At 37.9% G+C, this 22,201-nt stretch overlaps 1 protein-coding gene across 1 annotated transcript; it reads left to right on the top strand.

Annotated features, from left to right (window-relative positions):
* The first annotated feature begins 17,033 nt into the window (after positions 1 to 17,033).
* LOC121235156 (ubiquitin-NEDD8-like protein RUB2) lies at positions 17,034 to 21,700 on the top strand. The gene is made up of 3 exons (XM_041131430.1): positions 17,034 to 17,237; positions 20,792 to 21,051; positions 21,433 to 21,700. The coding sequence occupies exons 1-3, from the start codon at positions 17,145 to 17,147 to the stop codon at positions 21,542 to 21,544; spliced, it is 465 nt and encodes a 154-aa protein (XP_040987364.1). The 5' UTR covers positions 17,034 to 17,144; the 3' UTR covers positions 21,545 to 21,700.
* The last annotated feature ends 501 nt before the right edge of the window (positions 21,701 to 22,201 follow it).

The following is a 22,201-nucleotide window of genomic DNA, read 5'->3' on the forward strand; positions in this document are numbered from 1 at the left end:
ATGGTGTAGACCAAAGTGGGATTAAACAAGGACGATACCACCATCTGTGATACATCTATTGCTTATAGTCCAGGAGAAGCTACAACTTTCATCCTATACACTACTACTAGTTTATGTGAGAGATGAAGACGAAGATGCCAGACCACACGAAGATGAAGATGCAAGATCCAGACGAAGAATGAGCTCTATTTTGGTTTGAATGTCTAAATGTCTTTATTCAGATTTCATCTATTTTTTTTTTAATATATCAAACGTTAGCCGACTCCCCAGCCGTTGCGCACCTCAACTGTACCTAGAAGAACTAAATTGATTAATAGCATAATTTATGCTTGATTTTATGGGAGGGCATGGGGTCCTCAGTGGACTTTGTTTAAATGAAAGATCTTGTGATTATTGGAGGACCTGGGGTTCTCAGACTTTTGAGCCTTGTGTTTTAATGATTGGGCATTAGATGCTCGGGAAAGTTTATCATGTTAAAGTTACATTACTTATGATTACTCAGTTTCTGACTGATTAAAGGTTTTTAAGATGGAAAGTTTTTGCTCGTCTTCCTCGTTGTTCTTAAATTTAAAAGCATACATATGATTGTATATTTGTAACGCCTCGGTCTGGGGTAGGTCCAAGAATTACTACCTGTTACCTATAATCAGGTCTCCCAATACAAATAAAATCTCCAAAGATTTCAAAACAAACATAAATTCATCTTTTTCAACTTAATAATTAAATTCCTCCATAAAGTTATTATTATTATTATTATTATTATTATTATTATTATTATTATTATTATTATTATTATTATTATTATTATTATTATTATTTTCAAAAGGACTCAAATAGTGGGGAATCGAACCCAAGACCATACGCCTAACCCACACATTCCCAAGTTCGCCCTTATCACTAATGCAGATCCGTGTTGGTTTTTTTTTTTTTTTAATTGCAAAAGGCTTGGTAGTCCTGCAGTTTATTTCTCCTATATTAAATCAATTAACGGTAATGAAGAACACTGCAAGTATAAGCACGTGCGAAATGTCCTTCAAGATTTTCCCTTCATTATATATAAATCATGCCAAGTCTCATCTCAATAAATATAGCATCCCAGTATTTCAAGTCACACATCAAACAAAATATGATGCATCATAAATTATGCTCTATGCTCAGGCTTGAAAATAAATTTTTATAAAAATAATTCCACTCAACCACACCACCAAGATGCTCAAATTTCACAAAACGCTAGAAATAGAGTGTGTGTCAATCATGTGTATATCAGTGCTATTTTTTATTTGTTTTTTAATAATGAAACAAAAACAGAAAAGAAATTACTCATTTAAAAGTGGATTTTCTAAAACTCAATATCCCTAAAGAAATATCGCCAAACAAATGGGATAGCAGGCAAGATAACTACTCTGCCAAAGCGGACACTTGCGATCATTGTGCTATCACATGTCGGTATCACTTCATCATGGCAGGAAATCTTAGATACTGACATAAATTTTTCTTTTTTGTTTCATTTTTTTAGAGTCACATAGTGGGGAAACAAATTCAAGTTCGCCCTTACAGAATGCAATTCCCTCCCCCCAACTGAACAATGTAATGTCCTCACTGCTTAACGGAGAAGAAAAGCAATGTAAAAAGAAACAATGCAAAAGAAAATAAATAAATAAATAAATAAACAACAAACAACACAAGAAATAAATATAAATAAACAAAGAAACAACTCTAAAAATCATAAGGTGTCTGGACAAAAAGAGTTTCACTTGGATCATACATTGGAATAAAAGGTTTAAGGCACTGACCATTCACAATGAAAGGGGTACCTATTAGGATTCTAAATTTCCACCGCCCCATGAGAATGAATTTTAGTTATAACATAGGGACCATTTCAACGAGATTTCAATTTGTCAGGAAAAATATGTAAGCGAGAGTTGTAAATAAGTGCTTCTTGGCCGAGTGTAAATTGCTTGGAATGAATTTTTTTATCATGCAAACTTTTCATTTGTTCCTTTGCCAATTGGGTGTTGTCATAGGCATCATGATGAGTTTCATCCAATTCATTGATTTGTAATTTTCTCAGCCTTAAAGCTTCATCAAGTGACATGTTAACATGTTTTATAGCCCAAAGAGCTCAATGCTGAATATCAATAGGTAAATGACAAGCTTTACCATAGGCTAATCAATAAGGGGACATCCCTAGATTAGTTTTAAAAGCTATCCTATAAGCCCACAAAGCATCAAGAAGCTTAATTGACCAATCTTTTCTATTAGAATTGACAATTTTCTCCAAAATGGTTTTGATTTCTCTATTTGTCAATTCCACTTGCCCATTTGTTTGGGGATGATAAGGGGAGGAAATCCGATGGGTGATACCATATTTCTTCATGAGTGTAAAAAATAGTTTGTTGCAAAAGTGAGAACCCCCATCACTAATAATGATCTTGGGCATGCCAAAATGAGCAAACAGAGGTTGTAAAAATTTTAGAACAACACAATGGTCATTTATTTTGCAAGCGACGGCCTCAACCCATTCTGAAACATAGTCCACAACCAATAAAATATATGTGTTTCCAAAAGAAACCGAAAAATGTCTCATGAAGTCTATTCCCCAATAGTCAAAGATTTCTAAAATAAGAATAGGGGAAAGGGACATCATGTTTCTTTTGCCAATGGAGCTCAATTTTTGACAAAACTCACAAGCGTTACAAAAATTGTAAGCATCTTTAAACATGGAAAGCCAGTAGAAACCGCTTTGCAAAATTTTAGCAACAATTTTCTTTGCTAAAAAATGACCACCACATGCACCCATATGACAAAATCTCAACACAGAAGAAAACTCATCATCAGGGATGTATCTTCAAATCAATTGGTCTGAACAATATTTTAAAAGGTACAGATCATCAAAGTAAAAATGTCTTACCTCTGAGAGGAATCTACTCTTATCTTGGATGGACCATTCAGAAGACATTTGTTCAGTCACCAAATAGTTGACTATGTCAGCAAGCTAGTGAGATTTTTGAACTGCAAATAACTGCTCATTCAGGAAACAATCATCAAGAGGAAGGATGACTTTTGAGGTGGAGGATGGTGTGGTCAACCACCACATTCCCGACTCCTTTATTGTCTTTTATGGTGATGTTGAACTATTGGAGCAAAAGAATCCAACAAATTAACCTAGGCTTGGCATCTTTCTTTGCCAACAAATACTTGAGAGCGTAATGGTCAGTAAAAATAATAACAGGAGACCCAATAATGTAAGAATGGAATTCATTCAAGGCAAACACAATAGCTAACAACTCTTTCTTGGTGGTGGTATAATTTTTGTGTGCATCATTTAAAGTTCAACTTGCATAATATATGACCGAAGGCTTGTTGTCTACTCTTTGGCCAAGAATGACACCAAGAGTGAAGTCACTAGCGTCAGTCATAATCTCAAATGGCAAGTCCCATCGAGGAGATTGCATAATTGGAGCAACTGTTAAGTGTTCCTTCAAGGTCTCAAAAGCTTGTTGGCACTCATTAGTCCAAACAAAAGCAGTATCATTTTGCAATAAGGTACATAGTGGTTTTGCAATGGTATTAAAACCCTAAATGAAACTCTGATAGAAGCCAGCGTGGCCAAGAAAAGAACGAATGTCCTTCACTGTCTTAGGAATAGGCAGTTGAGATATCAGTTCTATCTTGGCTTTGTCAACTTCTATGTCGCTTTCAGAAACCAAATGCCCGAGTACTAAACCACTAGTTACCATAAACTGGCATTCTCCCAATTCAACAACAGGTTTTTCTCCTCACATCTTTTAGAATTTAAAGATTGACAATTAGAAATTTATTTCAATTTAAAATTATCACTGATTAAAGTCTCCTACGTAGTCTCAATCACTATCAATCCTACAGTAAATAAACTACTAGATCATGTTTTTAAATTCAAACTCTCTTGTTGAATGATCGTGATTGAGTCTAACTCGATTTCGAACTCGTCGGCATCCTATTCCAATAAGGATACAAATCTACAAGTCATCTTCACGTTAAAACTCTTTAACGGAGTCTTACTCAAACTTGTCGTCACCCTCTCCCAAATCTCTCTATAAATATCTTCCTTCCACGTGTTATTTTGAAAAAAAAAAAATCATAAACCTCCCAGTCCAGCACCGTGATCTATTTTGTATTGAAAATTTTAGGAAGCAACACTACAAGGTAAGAAGCATGATCATACCTTTAGATGTATGTAGGTAAACAACATGTCTTTTACAAAAATTTTGTGCATGTACGCCCTCCATTGGAAGCCTATTTTCATGTACCCAAGTCATTATAAAATTATGAAAATCTATGATTTTACGTGAAGAATTATGCATTAAATTATTTATGAAAATTCATCATTTTATGAAAGGAGTTATGCATCAAAATATTTATGAAAACTCATGATTTTATTTGAGAGTTATGCATTAAAATATTTATATAAAGCCATGCATGATTTTATGTGAAGATTTATGCCTTCAAATATTTATGAAAAATCATGATTTTATGTAAGGAAACATGTATTACGGAATTTTATGAAAGAATGAGTTTTCATTTGAAATCTATGATATGAAAAGTATGCAAGTATGATTATGATGAAGTATGAATGATAAGATATGTAACAGCCTATGTTATGATGTGAAAACGGTATCATATGTTACGAGTATATTGCATTGTCAGGTTGTACATGCTGGTAGTGCACCTAGTGTGTCTTCCTTATGTATGGAGTCCACAACCTGCAGCCACGACCGGAATCAGAATCTACTTAAATTCGTTAACCCTAACTCACTGGGGTCAATAGTAGGTACCAACCTTTGACAAGTGAAAGATAAGTTCATGTTCATGTTATTTACGTATGTGTTTATGAGTATACATATTTTTTAAGAAACCATACGTTTATTATGTTTACTGTATGATGTGTTGCTTATTGATTATTTGACTCATTTTTGTATGTTTTTATATTTTAACCACCCAGGTAATAGTTTTTATGAGGATAGGACTATAGGACAAGACTTACCCTAGGGTGGCAAGATTGAAGCCTAGATAGTTTATGTCATGCTTAGTTTTATGATTTTAGTTTCATAATTTATTTTTATAAGCACATGAGACTTTATTGATTTTAAATAAGTGCTTTTATAGACTCTCTTTTGGATTTTAAGTACTTAATAAAGACTAAATTTATTTATTTATGGGATCTTTCGTATCTGGCACTTTGTTAGTAAGAATTTATTTTTTAAGTCAAAGTTTGGTAGCACACCGATTCCTCAAAAGTTCATAGAAATAACTTTATTGGGGACCGACGTGTTACACGAGAAGTTACCCATCTCCATGTAATAGAAAATCTGTAAAAACCAGTATTAGGTCAAGTATCGTTCTGTGCTCGTAGGCACTTCCACCATTGCTTAACCCTCGCGCACAAAGTCAAGTCTCTTGACTCGTCGGGAAATACGAGTGGTGACAATTCTTTGATTGCCCAACCCTCACGTACAAAGTCGAGTCCATTTACTCGCCACGAACTACGGGCAATGTCAGTCTCTTGATTCTAGACCCTTGAGTACAAAGTCGAGTCCCCTAACTCACCGTAAACAACAAGCAGTGACAATCCCTTGACTGCCTGACCCTCATGCTCAAAGCCAAGTCCATCTCCCGCCTAGCATCTTCTCCAGCAAACACCGAGTATTGACACTTGTGCCACAACCACCACCAGCAGGTTATCTTCGAGAATGAGCTCCTGAGCTCCACAACCGCCTCACGCAAATTACTTTTGGGAACGAGTCAAAGGGCTCGAAAACTGCCTAAGATGGCCCCAGGGAGTCAACGAGCTCCGTAACCACTTAGCATAACTTATTGCAAACAAACTCTAACGTCCACGCCAAAACGGAAACATAAAAAAGAATTCATATCAAGGGGCAAGAAATCCGCTTATGATAAACATTCTCATGTAACCTATCAGGCAAATGTTCATACAAACAAACTCCAAGCCAAGCTCCGCGCTCGCAACTGGCATGGTCAAGTACATCTCCTTCCTACCTCTCCAAGCTGAGCTCAGCTCTCACAACTAACGCGGTCAAGCATATCTCCTGCCAACTTCTCCAAGCCAAGCTCAGCGCTCACAAGTAATGCGATCGAGCACATCTCCTGCTTACCTCTTCCAACCGAGCTCTGTGTTCGCAACTAGTGTGGTTGAGCACATCTCCCACCTACTTCTCAAATTAGTGCTTAGTGCTTGAAACTAGCGTCGTCGAGCACATGTCCTGCCTACTTCTCCAAGCCAAGCTCAGTGCTCGCAACTAGCATCGTCGAGCATATCTCTTGCCTACCTCTCCGAGCTGAGCTCTGCACTCGCAACTAGTGCAGTCGAGCGCATCTCCTACATACTTCTCCGAGACGAGCTCAGCGCTCACAACTAGCGAGATCGAGCACATCTCTGGCCTACTTCTCCAAGTTGAGCTTAGTAGTCGCAACTTGCACGGTTGAGCATATCTCCTGCCTACCCCTTCGAGCCGAGCTCCGCACTCACAACTAGTGTGGTTGAGTACATCTCCCATCCACCTCTCCAAGCCAAGCTCTGCACTCAAGAAGCTTCGTTGCTTTACACAAACAAACAGAAAACCTGGGACCAATTCCCAAAACATATTTTTCTACAGTTTTCCTCAAACTCTCTATCATGGCTTGACTCAAATATTCTTAAGGCGTTCTTGTTAAGAAAAACGGCTTTAAGAATCACGAGCAACTGTTGGGGGTAAAAATAGCAGGTCCAGATATACCAGGCCCAGCCCATCAAAACGCCATCATCTGGAGGCAAATGGAAAAATGAAGGAAGGGGACAAAACAAAAAGGAAAAGCAGGATGTCAGAGAAAAAAAGAGAAAAATGAGAAAGAAAATGAAAGCAAGTTAGATACGCAAGAGGAGACATAAAGCTGACATTCTTCACCACTCCCAAAGGCCTGAATAAAAGGAATCAGATCGGACGGAAAAAGGTAACAAGAAGCTTTTGAACGACTATTACGAGAACACAGATATCATCTTCAAGTTGAGAACAAGAGTTCCAAAAATATTATCTTCTCCATTAAAAAGGGTCTTTGACCTCCGTTGTACAGAGAGAAATGAAAGATCATGAGAGACTTTGAAATATTCATATTATAGTGAATTTTCCCTCTAAACAACCCATGGACATAGGCCTAGTGTCGAACCACATAAATCTATGTGTCTCCCTCATTATTTACATTTCCTATATTTATTTTCTATTCATTGGTATAGATGTACGTAAGGGCACCGTACCACTGCTTCAGACCTCCACCGTGGGCTTCAGACCGCCTTATCGAGTCTTGGACTACCACTGTGGGCCAAAAATGACTCTTTCTCTTATTCTGGCTCATTGTGCGACTTTTGGCATTGATAATGGAAGTAACCTGCCCCACCTAGGCCACCACCTCATGACGGAAGCTAGCATGTGACTCGGTTTCTAGCCATCTCACGGTGGCTAGATCTAGATCAGGTAATCTCTAGAGGTGGTTTGCCACCTTCTTTGATGCTTCTAATTAACAAAATTAAAAAATTAAAAATTAAAAATCTTCACTTTTTTTAAATAGAGTAATTTAATTATGATACAAATAAAAAGATTAAATTTATATTTGTCTAAGATAAATACTTTAGCATTGAATAGATCCTATAACTTGACATGAGTTGATGTGATATGTTAAATTCTAAAGGTACTTTTATTGTGAAATAAATCTAACGTATCATATGAATTCAGGTCATTTTATAAGTATATTTTTCTGGAATCACTTTGTAGCTATAGCACTTCGCATGTTGAAATGGACGAACTTGTAAGGGTGGCAATTCATGTTTGTGAGTAGTGTTCGTGTCGTGTTAAGTCATAAACATTCGATTATATGTATCAATCCGAACCCAACCCGTTAAACTAAACAGATCATACCTTTTTTTATGAAGAGCCGAGGTCATATGTACAAGAGTGACCCCATCCCAATTTTTATTAAAAAACTCTCACTTATGGCAGAGGAATACCAGTAACAAATCCCCTGAGAACATGAATCCCATAGGCAAAAATCCCAAAGAAACCCAAACAAAAAAACCCCCAAATCCAAAAACATCATCCACATCTAAGATAAGGTATGTCAAGTTTGTCCATATGAATAATTCCCCAAATAGGACCTTGAATGGAAGTATCATCTCCAAACTGTAAATTAATCCCTTGCATCCCCTACTTAGCTAAAAAATCAGCTACCATATTAGCTTCTCTGAAAATGTGACGAAAGTGAACATTTAACTACCCAATAATAGCTATAATTTCCTCCCAAAAAAATCCAATATTTGAACACTCTGCGATGGTGTTAGCAGAATGCCCCTATGAATGAACAAAACCCGCCACTGCTCTACCTTGAGAATTTCAATTAATACCACCTCCACCCGAGTCTCCCGGATTACCTTACGATCCACCATCAACATTCAATTTTACTCTCTCTCTCACTAATGGATGCCAAACAATCAATTGTGCCTTCTTAGAAGCAACCAGAATAATTGGGCATGCTAAAGTCTCCAGGATCGTCCGCTCATGAGTACTTATGGACCGAAAATCTTTTATCTTGCTAGATAGATCTCTAATTAAAATTTTTACAGACGAATAATACCATTAGGATTAAAAGTCATACCTTCCATTCTTGCCGCACATCTAGCTCTCCATAACGCCCATGAAATAGCAATTGGAAGCACCCCCCGAAGCCAACCCACCTGCGTGGACATGGAAGCACGTTGCCACCAGAAACTCATCATCCCCTCCCAATTTCAAATATGTGGAAATCTCATTTGGCATGCATCCGCAAAAAAATTCCAGATTTTTTGAGCTCCTCCACCCCCACATAAAATATGATTCAAAGTCTCCATTTGAGGTTGAATACAGCACATACACTTAGAGGCAATAGGAATGCCTAACTGTTAAATAATGTTGTCTATGGAATTGCCTTCCTCTTAGCTCGCCAAACAAAGAAAGACCACTTCTTTGGAAGCCAATTTCTCCATAGCCATTTTTTCCAGGGACAATTATCTCCATGCCGTCGAATCAGATTCCAAGCGAACTTGGTAGTGAACTCTCCACTGATTGTTAGCTTCCAGACGCACCTATCCATCCCAAAACGTATTTGGTAATGAAAAAATTCGACCACATCGATTTATCGTTGATTAACTTCCAAGCAAATTTCATAAGTAAGGAAGCTTGAATCTCACGCAAATCCTAAATGCCTCGCCCCCCCCCCCCCCCCCCTCTTCCATCGGCACAAATTTTACTCCAAGAGATCCATTTTCTTTTTTTGTTTTCCTCTAAGGAACCCCATAAAAAATTTGAGAAAATCCTCTTTATCCCCGCTATCACACCTTTTGGTATATTCAAGACCGAAAGCATGTGTATAGGCACACTATTCAAGACATGTTTGAGAATAACAATTTTACCTCTAAAGGAAAGAAACTTACTCTTCCAGCATGCCAACTTCTTTTGAATTTTTGTCAAGAGCGAATCAAACACTCAAATGGTCATCAATTAGAGGAACGCCCAAATATGTACTCGAACAACTACCTTCCTCAAATCCTAAAATAGTCTTCAACTCATTTTTCCCTCCAGCCAAAATAGAGGATGAAAAATACATTGACGAGTTGCTCGGATTAATCAATTGACCAGACATCACTTCATACCTTTGCAATACTCCCATAAGATTCCGAATAGAGGACTTGCCCCCATTAGCAAAAATCATAATGTCATCCGCATTCAGCAAATGAAAAATCAAAGTACCGACTGAACCAACTCCATCTCCCCCAGGCTGCTCTCAATCGGTGACATCGAAAGCAAATGCTGGAAGAAATCAACTGCCTCTGAATGTACCGCCTCCCCTAACTCCGAGGTACGTCCATCATCAAGCCTCATTTTTACAATTCTTCTACTCTGTTTCTTGAGCCGCATGGAAGCATGAGAAAATCCTGTGTTATCATCCCCTCCAGCCAACCATTTTATGCGTGACTTTTAGCAGGCCATCACTTCCTCTCTATGAACCCACCACAAATGATCTTGTTTGCAACTCAACTAGTCATTCTCAAGCTGATTCGAATAGGAATGAGACAACATTACTCCCAGCTCTGAAATGCGGTCCTCTACTTTTTTTTTTTTATCTCTACCTCCACCTAACCAAAGACCTCCCTGTTCCATACCTATAAAGCACGCTTAAGCCTTTCTAATTTCGTGCTTATATGGACCATGGCACACCCTTCTACGCTTTCAGTCCACACCGCCTGAACTAATGGAAGGAAGCTCTCATGAGAGCCCCACATGTGGAGAAACTTGAAAGGCCAAATCAGACCTTCAAACCCTATACAACCCATTTAAATAACGGATCGCGTCATGTCATCCGTTTTAACTCTTTTAATAATTTGGTCAACATAATAGGACTCATTTGAACCCATTTTATGTAAATGAGTTGAACTAACCCGCATAACTCATTTGACCCAACTAACATAATTTCACATAAATGTTAAATCTGTATTTATTAGTAGTAACAATATGTAAAAAACACAAGACTATCTACTAACAAAAATTATAAATATTTTTTTCAGATTTTAACCTATAATTAAACCAATATTACAAACCCAATAATAACAAATATGAGCATAAATTCATAATTATAACCTCAACAATAAAAATAAAAGCTTATTGAGAAATATCAATATTACAATCTAGCAATAATAAAATTGTTATTTGAAATAAAATTTAAATAAATTATTGTAGATTGATTTCGTATTTGAAATAAGGGTTATTTGATGTATGCTCCGTAATTCTCAGAATCCTTCTGGGGTGCATCCTAGGTTTTCTTTTTCTCGTGTGGGGCCATGGCGGCTGCGGTTGGCCCCCCATCTTCTATAGTGGAGGCATTTGATGGTGGGATGAAGACGTATGTACAAGCTATGGCAAAAGGGCTGGTCTCTTCATTCAAAATTCCGTTCAGATATCCTATTGATATAAATGGCAAGAAAGGCTTTGTGTTTTCAGAAGGTGAGATGACAAAGGTTGTTGAGGAGATCAGATTCGTCTTGGTATTGAAGTTTGTTCATTCCAAGCCCTCGATCGATGACATTAGGTTGTCTGTGATCAAGACTTGGGGGCTGCATGAGATTCCTACGATAAGTTTCATGGATGAGCATCGTGTTCTTATTATCATGCAGTCTCAATGGGATTTTGTGCACGGTTGGGCTCGAGAGGGTAGATCGATTCTTGGCTGCGGTTTTAGGATGTTTAGATGGACGAAGGATTTTGATCTACAAAAGGAATCCTCTCTTGCACCGCAATGGATTTTTCTTCCTGAGTTGCCATTACATCTGTACAGATTGGATCGTTTGTAGATTTTCGCTACATGATTTGGGCTCTGTTTGGGATCGGATAACGCCACTCTGAATCACACAAAGGCAACGGGGGCAAGGATGTGTGCTGAGATTGATTTGAAGGAGGAACCTATTCAAGGTTTTCCTATAGTTCTCTCAAATAATGTTACGATCTGGCAAGAAGTCAAGTATGAAAAGAATGGTTTTTATTGTTCGGAATGATGTCGACAAGGGCAGACAAAAGTGGTGTGTAGAGTTGGGGAGAGGAAGCAGGTGAGTTTTGTGGAGTCAAAAAAATAGGGGTCAAAGAGGGTTTGGAGAGGAAAATTGGTGGAAGCTAATAAGGAGAATGAAGGTGGGGTTAATGGGAATGATGGTCCTCGAGTGCATCAGGAGGTGGGGAATAAATCGTCTATTCTTGCAATGCTTATTGCGCCAGGTTCTGGAGTTGCAGGGTCAGGGCTTGGTGGTCTTGATAGTGTGGATGCGGAGGGACAACTAGTGACAGATAATAATGATTTGGGGCTTGTAGAAAATGATGGAAGGCAGTTGGTGGTTGGTGCTTCAGTTCAACCAACGGAGGGTGGGGTTGCGATAGTTGAACAAGGCACTTTGTTAATTGATTCTAATGGCATTCTGAGAGAAAATGTGAATGAAGGATTTGAGAAGGCTATTATTGAAGGCACGAGGGCTGAGAATGTTTCGTCTGAGGTTTCTATGTAGCCTGTATGTGCTTCGGTTGATGCACATTGTCTATCGGGAAAAGGGCTGAGGGATGAGTTAGTGGATGGTATTGTTCTGATAGTTGATGAAACACTGGCAATGGAGTGTAGGGTGCAGCAAAGGGTGTTTCATGATCAGTTTGTTATGGTCAGTGGTTAAGATTCAGAACAGGACTTTGAGAGGCCCCTACAGCCTCTTGCTCGAGATAAATCATATGTGTCTAATATGGAAGTGGGTGCACCATCGACTATCTAAAAAACACAAGGAGCACAGGGGAAGAGGTTTTCACAGCAAGTTCATACTCGCACCAACAAACATAATTTATGACAGACACCATATTGGTTTAACATAATTCGGGAGGATGGGGAAAGAATTGGAGGCAACCCACGGTCTTTGTTGGAAATGGAGGAATTTAATAGTTGTATAGATCATTATGGCCTTCTTAAGCTTGGTTTGTTGGCAGTCGAATGACCTGGTGCAACAGGAATGGTGGTCATTCATGGAGTTGGGTGAGGCTTGATAGAGCATTGGTTGACTCTGGTTTTTAAAGTAACTTCTTGGAGGCTAAGTATGTGTGTCTTTAAAGGAAACACTCGGATCATTGCCTACTGCTGGTGCATTGGCAGCGTGAGGCGCAAAGGTATGGTCTAGCTCCGTTCCGATTTCAAAATATGTGGACATCTCATGAGTCTTTCAGGTCTTGCGTTGAGCATGTTCGGACGAAGCCGGCACATGAGCAGGGTCTGTTGAAGCCTGAAAAAGATGAAACGAGCAGGTTTTTGGTCACATGAAGACTCATATAAAGGAGCTTGAGGTGAGGTTGGAATCAATTGAGCATCAGTTGTAGAACCAGTTTTCATCTGACTTGGAAGAGGAATTCTTGCTTACTAAGCTGGAACTTGAGACTTGGGAACAAAGAGAGGAGGTGCGTCTTGCTCAAATAGAAAAAAAGAAATGGCTATTGGAGGGCGACCAAAATGCTAAGTTTTTTCATGCGACTGTTAATCAGAGAAGGACACAAAACTGTATTTCTTCCATGACTCGCTTGGATGGGTCGATTCTTGATTCCCTGGAAGCGGTGCATCTGGGAGCTGTCCGGTATTTTCAAGAGTTTCTTGCCGGTGATAGGGTATGTGATGATGGTGATTTGTCTTCTATTCTAGAGGGTGGTATATCAGTTCAGAATAATAATTCTTTGTGCCAACATCCGGAGGAAGACAAAGTTAAAAGTGCCTTGAGATCGATTCTGATCCATAGTAGTCTGGGATCGGATGGTTTTGGGTCTGGGTTCTATTTGAGTTATTGGGAGATCATGAAGGGCGATTTGGTGGAGGTGGCAAAAGATTTTTTTTAGGGGTCTGAGTTGCCTAGATTCTATTCTTCATCATATATTGTCCTTATTCTGAAGGTGCAAAATCCTACAAGTTTTGATAAATTTCGGCTTATTAGTCTTTGTTTCGTGGCGTACAAAATTTTCTTTAAGATTTTGGTTCAAAGATTGACCAGGTTTCTTCTTTTATTGATTTCTCAAGAGCAAGGGGCCTTTATCCCAAGGCGGAGTATTTTCGAGAACATTACGTTAGCCCAAGAGATGGTTAATTCTATTAAAAAAAAAAATTGCAGGAGGGAATGTTATGGTGAAGATCGATATGGCAAAAGCTTATGATAGAGTTGATTAAGGCTTTTTGTTGAAGGTCTTTTTTGCTTTTGGTTTCTCAGCTAATTTTTGTAGACTTGTGCGGGGGTGTGTGGGTTCGCCGTGGTTTTCGGTAATGATGAATGGCTCTTACAAGGGTTTTTTTAAGTCAACAAGGGGCCTCAGACAATGGGATCCTCTATCGCCTTACTTGTTTATTCTAATGAAAGAGGTTCTTTTTCGGCTTCTAAGGCAAAATTTTGGAGAGGGGAGGATTCAGAGTTTCTCACATCCTTCGGGGGCACCTTTAATATCTCATTTACAATATGCAGATGACTATTGATTTTTGTTAATGGCGAGAAGAGATCCATTTAGCGCCTTATTCAAATTTTGGGAAAATATGAGAAATGGTCGGGACAATTGATTAGTAAAGAAAAATAAGTTTTTTTCTTTTCTAAACATATTTCTATGAGTAGGAGACGGAGGTTGTGGAGGTTGACTGGTTTTGTTGAGGACTGTTTTCTATTGGTTTATTTGGGGGCTCCTCTGGTGGTGGGGCGTCTTAGAGTTCGGGATTTGGACCCTTTGGTGACTAAGATAAGTAAGAAAGTAGCAGGTTGGAAATTTAAACTTCTTTCTGAAGGTGCTCGACTTATTCTAATTAGACATGTGCTTTCAAGCATGGCATCTCATTTGCTTGCGGTTCTTAATGTCCCCAAGGAGGTTCTTAATAAAATTAATGGTACTCTTTCTTCCTTCGTTTGGGGAGAAACAAATGGAAAGCGAAAAAGAGGAAATGGCGGTCTTGGGCACATTTGTGCAAACCTACGCGTGAAGGTGGTTTAGGTATTTGAGATCTTGGTGAAATGCAACGTTCTTTCCATATGAAATTTGCTTGGAGATTGTTGACGATGTGGACAAAATTTTTTCGTGCGCAATATGTGAGAAATGGCCATGTTTCCATGGTTGTCCCCTTGCATGCAAGGTTTCGTTTATGGAAGTCAATTATGGGAGTTATTCCAGAGGTCTTACGCCAGGTGCGATTAAGGGTGAAGGAAGGGAGAAGTTCATTTTGGTATGATCGTTGGTTAGCTATTGGGCCACTTTCACAGCACTCGGACTCCATTCTAAATCCCCAATTACAAATTAAAGATGTATGGCTAGATAATACTTGGGATAGAGACATTTTAATTGAGTTGGCGGGGTGTTCAAAAGCTCATGAAATCATGAACTCGGTTGTAACAGGTAAAGGAGGAAACGATGAATTAATATGGATGCCTAATAGTGATGGAAAATTTTCAACAACTAGCACTTGGGATATCATTCCTATCAAGGCCCCCGTTGTGCAACATATGGACTGGTTTTGGCATAGGAAACTTTCGAAGAGGATCTCTATTTGTAATTGGAAAGCTATATTTAATTGCCTCCCAGTTGATGATAGAATACAATTGGTTGGCATCTCAATGGCGTCTAAGTGTGATTGTTGCAACAGGGGTCAACTGGAGTCTTTTGATCATGTTTTGAGCAGAGGGGAGGTGGCGTCTATGGTGTGGAATCTTGCGGAGGTTGAGTTTGGAGTTCCTGGTTTACAGGCAGTCAGCTGGAGGTTTCGAATGGCGCACTAGTTTGTTTATGCGAGGAAATCTTCTCTGCATGGGCAGTTGCTTGGTCTCCTGCCTAGCGTGATCACCTGGAGGTTGTGGTTTCGCAAGTGTAAGGCTCGGATGGAGGATCAGTCTGAAGCAGTTGCTAGTATTTGGTTGGCTGTGAAGGCATGTCTGAGGAGTATTGCAGTGCAGATGCATAAAGTTATGCCTATTACTACTTCGAACCGAGTGGTGCTTCAGGCTTTAGATATCAATCAAATTCTATCGAGGAGCATGCTTCGTGTTTAGTGCAGTGGAAGAGACCAGCGGAGGGGCGTGCGAAACTTAATTTGGATGATAGTTGTAGGGGAAATTCTGGCCTACTTGGGGGAGGGGGTGTAATTCGGGATTCTAATGGAAGATTCGTTACTGCGTTTGCTGCATTTCTGGGGCAAGGCATGAACAATCTAGCTGAGTTGAGAGCCCTTCTTGCTGGTTTGGAGTTGTGTAGGGAGTTGGGGTTCTTGAATATTGAAATTGAGTGTGATTCAAAGGTGGTGGTGGATTGGGTTACGGTTAGGAAATGCTTGGACTCTCTTTTGCAGTTTCTTGACGGTTTTAATTTCTATAGTTCATCAATATAGAGAGGGGAATTTTGTTGTAGATTTTTTAGCACGATGTGGGGAGGAAGGCCTAACGAGGAGATTTGAGGTCTTAGATTTACTTCCTAGATTAGTGAGAGGGATGATGCTGATGGATAGATTGGGTTTGCCAAATTTTCGTACATGGTAGTTGCTAGGGTTTTTTTTTTTTTTTCTACTTGATTGGTTGGATAAGGGTCTATGTGTGCGTATTTTTTATTGGTTGTCTTTTTTTTGGTTAGTTATGGGTGCATGTATAAGGTTTTTCCTCCATCATAAATGAGGGTTTTCCAATAAAGTTCGAGGTTTCTGTCCTCCTTCATTTAAAAAAAAAAAAAAAAAATCCAAACTCGCTAATTTTGTATTACATTTATATTGAATTCACAAATCGTATTACATATTGTCATTCTTAAAAACTTGGTTATATCATATGTACTAGGGGTGGCAATATATGACACAATCCATTAATCCAATACAAACACGACACGATAAAAGAGAGTTAGTGTTTAGCCTTAACGAATTCGGGTAAAAACGAGTTGACCCATTAAGACATGATTGCTTAACAGGTTGATAACGAGTCAACTCGTTTTGACCCGTTATAACCCGTTAAGAAAATTAAAGTTACAATCATACCTAAAAAAAATTGTTAGGATTTTAATTTCAATATTTTTATTATTTGAATTGTAATTTTGGACTTGTAGTTAGTTTTATATTTTTTATTGATATTGTGATTTTAACATTTATATAAAAGTATGTTAAACTTAATTAGGTCAAACGGGTTAATTTCATATATGTTCAATCCATTTATATAAACGGGTCAAAACGGTTTGACACGACACGACACGTTATGATAATAGATCGTGTTAGGATTTAAAATTTTGACACGATAAATTAACAAGTCGGATTAAAATTGATCCATATAGTATACGATATTAATATCATCCATTAACACGATTTGACATTATGTACTAAGGAATAATAAGCGTGGACCGTGGGCCCTAATAGGAATAGGACTCGCAATCCCATAGAATCAAAGTAAGCGGCACAGAGTACCCACGAATGAATAAAATCCCTGAAAATCTCCACAGGGAGAGCCAATATTCGCGGCGTATAGTCAAAGAGGCTCCTCTCGCTCCGTTCGTTTCATCAACAACGAAACGAAAGAAAAGAAGATGCAGATTTTTGTGAAAACGCTCACTGGGAAGACAATCACTCTCGAGGTCGAGAGCAGTGACACCATCGACAATGTCAAAGCCAAGATCCAGGTCATTCCCCAATCTTTCCTTTCGGGGATTTTTTTTTCCTGGAAAACTGTTTATTCCTTTAATAAAATTCTTTTTACGGGTATTCGTTTTGCTAAAGGAAAGGTAAATTTTGTGTCAGTTTTACGGTTTGTGACTGAAATCGGGTCTTGGTTGCTCCTTGGGTCGTGGTAGGGTTCGTAATTTTGATTTTTATCTTGAGTTTTGTTGTAATTTTCTTTTGTGTGTTTGGAGCTAGGGTTGATGTGAGTATGATTCTTTTAACTTTGGAAAAGGAAAAGAACTTGATTTCCATAGTCGTCGGCTTTTTTTCTTAAAATAAAAATAGATCGAAAAACAGTGAAAATTCTTTCTTTCTGTTTGTAGTTTTCTTAAATCCTATGGGCGATCATAAAAAAAAAACCAATAAATTTACAGAAAATTCATATGTTTTTGTCTCAAAACACAAAATTGTTATTTCAAAGTTGCTTCCATGTGTACTACATGTTCTTTGGTCTTAAAACAGTATTTGTATGTCAATTGGATATCGTTAGCATGTTTTTTTTTTTGAAAAACCTCAAACTTCATTCAAAAGCCATCACTGTGGCATTCAGCTGTTACATTGTTCATGACATGATCAAACATTACAAAACCTTCACCATTTACAGAAGAGTGTTCTACATCTACTAAATCTGGACAAAAACCAGTTCTACTTTTATCAGCCATCACTAACGCACGAATACAAGGGTTGACAAACTCAATATCGATAACCTCAGAGCTTTGATGGAGTGCTTGCTGAGCTAGCTGATGAGCTACTTGGTTGGCCCTCCTTCTTACATGTCTAATCTCCCATCTTGTATCTGCCATGATGGAGTGAACATCTTGCATAAGGCATTGGAGCAAACCATTCTCTTGTTGATGATGCCTTACTGCATTAACAACCTGAAGTGAATCTCCTTCAAAGACAATTTTCTGTAAGCCGAGATCTTTGCAAAGCTTCACAGCTGATATTAAACCTCTTGCCTCTGCCATAGTAGCTTGTGTGCAGAAACTTAGTGGTTGCATGCATGAAACCAATAGATCTCCCTCAGAATCTCTAACAGCAATCCCAACTCCAATTCTTTGGCCTCTTTCCCTTGTTGCAATATCCCAATTTATCTTGATCCCATCTAACTCAGGAGGCTGCCAAAGATCATCGTGTATCTGATCCAAATTTCCATGACTTCTCGAGGTGCATTGTTTGTGTTGCATTTGTTGAAACTCAGTGCATGCCTGTTTTGCTTTCTGCATCAAAATGGAAGGGGCTACAAAATAGTCTTCAAACAGCATCTTTTTTCTTCTTGTCCACAGCATTCTAGCCATTTCTGCAAACACAGATTTCATCTTTACCTATTCTTTGTAGCATATGCATAAAGATATCTCCAAAGTCATCATGAGTGATTGCAGCTTTCTGCATTTTCCTGCTTCCAACCATCCATGCATCCTGTGCAGATGAACAAGCCCACAAAACATGCCCTGGAGTTTCTTCTGTTTGTTGACAGATTGGACAAAAGGGTTCCTCTACAATCTTCCTCTTATATAAATTTTGCTTAGTTGGTAAAGCATTATTACAAGCACACCAGATGAACACTTTTACAGCATTTGTAGTTTCCATTTGCCATATGTGCTTCCATAAAACTTTATTCTTCCCTGTTGTTGAAGTTTCCCCTTTCTCCTGATCTTGCCTCTGCTTACACAATTGATAAGCACTCTTGACAGTAAAACATCCATTACTAGTGTACTTCCATACTATCATTAGCATGTTGTTGCAAATAGGAAATAGGATTTTTTTAAATGATAAAGGTTTTCACCAAGGGTTGAAATTATTAATGTTAAAAAGTTGTAGTGGTGGTTGAGAAAAATGATCTGTGCAAGTCCAGGTTGTGCAAGCACTTTGTAAGCCCTTTGGAAAAATGGGACGTACTTGAAAACCCCATTTTTTATGGTGGGTTCTATTTTTTTTCAGAGGGCTTGCACGCCTGGACGGCATTATTACTCGAACATGTAATTTCTCTCCTCTTTCATTTTCAATTTAATTTTTGAATATCTCTTCATCAAATTGTTTTATGCACTTGAAGAGAGACATATAAGATGATTTGAGAAATGTAAATAATTTCTATATGCCTAGGAATAAACAAAAAGTGATAATCTCTTATTTCCGAGAATCTTATCATAATTCTAGTACAATAATAGATTTTCCGAATCAAATGGCATGTTAGTGTTTAGTCTGCACGTATGCCATCTAATATTTTTTATACAGAAAATTGATATCCGCTCGCCAGACAAAAGAAATTTTGGCCTACATGTAATTAAAACTTTGACAAAAAAAAATTTTATGATATTAATGATACTTTTTTTTTTTTTTAAGTATACTAATGATACTTTTTCTCTTCAGTTAGTTATTTAGATTCTGTCTTTTTATTATAATATGAGTTTTTGTAGCAAAAAGCATTCTCTTGTGGCCTGTTGGCGATTAAGGACCCTGCTTCCATACCAAAAGTCCGTAGCTGGAAAGTGTTTGATTTTATTTTCTAAGTTTTTAAGAATGGGAGTTATGTTTTCCGATGAGGGAGGATTCTTATTCTGTTTCTGTAGGTACACATGAATTGTATTTTGGTGTTATTATGTTGATGTTTTATTTTGTTCTATGTGATATGCACTGTTTTCCTTTTTTATGTATTGTACTGTTTTCCTTTTCTATATGCACAGTCTTGCTATCAAAGAAGTTTTTGCACTTAATTCTCTGGTTTTCATCATTTGTTTAACGGTACTGTGCAAGATCACCCATGAAATAATGTTAACTTTCTTGGTGCAAATGATGGAAAGGTGTGTACAGTGTCTGCCATCTACTTTGGTTCCCTAGAGTGAATTTTCGACCTCTAGGGTCTAGAGTGTGAGAAATATCAAAACATAAAATGGACCCTACAATATTTATTATGTTCTATATTTTTCTCACCTCGGTGCTCTAGATTTTAGACGAAGACTTTAGGAGTCTTGATTCATCTACTAGAATGGAATTGTCTTCCATTTCTAAAGTTGGATACTTCTGCTAGTTACCACTTCAGCACATATGATGCTGCTCTATGTTTTGTTTCTTATTCCATTAGGTTCCAAAAGACTGCCTGGACCACAATCTTGATTGATAAGGGAAATGAAAATGAAAATGTGATTTTTTTGGGGGGCATCCTTTGTTTGTTTGTTTTTTTTTTTTTTTTTTTGGTCTAATTTAACTTATTGAGAACCAAAAAAAAAAAGTTTGGTTTATTGTTACATAATATGAATTGGCATTAAATATAAGAGATGATTGATTTAAAATGTGTTATAATGACAACATAAATACAAATGCTGTAGTAGACCCTTATAAATCTAAGCAGTCAACTGTTGTCTGATAATATAATACTTCCGCTTTTGCAAAATTTTCCAATTGTTGCAGGTGGTAATGGCAGTATTTATGGGAATGGGATCTAGGCACAATGTATTTTTCTTTTCTCCTATATTTCCACATTTATGTTTGACTAAAGTTAGCCGTATGTTTTCAGGACAAGGAAGGTATCCCTCCAGACCAGCAAAGACTTATTTTTGCTGGTAAGCAACTGGAAGATGGTCGAACTCTTGCTGATTATAATATCCAAAAGGAGTCAACACTTCACCTAGTTTTGAGGCTTAGGGGGGGAACGATGATTAAGGTGAAGACTCTGACTGGAAAAGAAATCGAGATTGATATTGAACCAACTGATACCATTGATCGAATCAAGGAACGGGTTGAGGAAAAGGAAGGGATTCCTCCTGTGCAGCAAAGGTTCTCTTTTCTTTATCCTATAATATTTTGTATTTGACTGGAATAATATGATAGCTTTGTTTATTGGCATGTTATGCTTTATTAAATTACCACTCCTTGCGGTATCATAATGTCTTATATACCCATATGATTATAAATACTTGGTATATTTTTTCTTCTGTTACATTTTCCGACGTAAAGTTATTATTTTTTGTTTATATTTTGCCTATCAAAATTTTGTAAGCGAGTTATTTTCTGTCGACTATTGCATTGTGTCGGTGTCCTCTTGATTTCATCCGCCTGGTTAGGGCTTGTAGACCTTATTTTTGTGATGTCACATTAATCTCGTCATTTAAAATTTCAGAGATTGGAACGAGTCATTAGTACTATTATTGGTTGCAGGCTTATTTATGCTGGTAAGCAGCTTGGAGATGACAAAACAGCTAAAGACTACAACATTGAGGGTGGTTCCGTCCTCCATCTGGTGCTTGCATTGAGGGGTGGCAGTATTTAAGTTGTATTTAAAAAGGACTTGTTGAGGCGCTCTTGCGTGGTGATGCTTTATTAGCTTATAAAATTGCTGGTGTGTGGATGAACCAAAAAAATGTGTTGTAAACTTGTTTAAGTTTAATACTCTGATTCCTAATGCAGTTTAATATGCCTGGCGTTCCGATTTGTTTTTTATTTTTAGCAATTTATGTCTGTGGACTCCCGGGATTAGTTGGGACGCTCTTTCTGGACACTAGGTGTTAATAAAAAAAAAAAAAGAACAGCAAATTCTGTCTAGATTTGTCTTACTAAATTTCAGATTGCTTAAACCAGGAATTTTATTGGCCTAAAGAGATTGTTTGTTTTCGTCATGTTACAGAGGCGGTGATGTGTGGATGTAAAATATTCTTGAAAATGTCAAAAATTTGTGATGAAAGCTCTAGAGATGAGTTTTATAGAATTTTGAGAAAATGGTGAGACCCGTAAAAAATATATTTGGATTGAGAGAGTTTTTGAGATATATTTTTATTAGGGCTATACAAGAAACTGACCTAGACTGACTCAGATTAGCCGTCGGAGCTCAAAATCGGCCGAAATTTGTGGAGAACTGGTCGATGTGTAGCAGAAAATAGAGAAAATCGATATCAATCGATTTGTACCTGGTTCAAACTGTTGAACTGGC

The sequence above is a fragment of the Juglans microcarpa x Juglans regia genome, chromosome 6D (assembly GCF_004785595.1).
Source record: "Juglans microcarpa x Juglans regia isolate MS1-56 chromosome 6D, Jm3101_v1.0, whole genome shotgun sequence".
NCBI classification, from domain to species: Eukaryota; Viridiplantae; Streptophyta; class Magnoliopsida; order Fagales; family Juglandaceae; genus Juglans; species Juglans microcarpa x Juglans regia.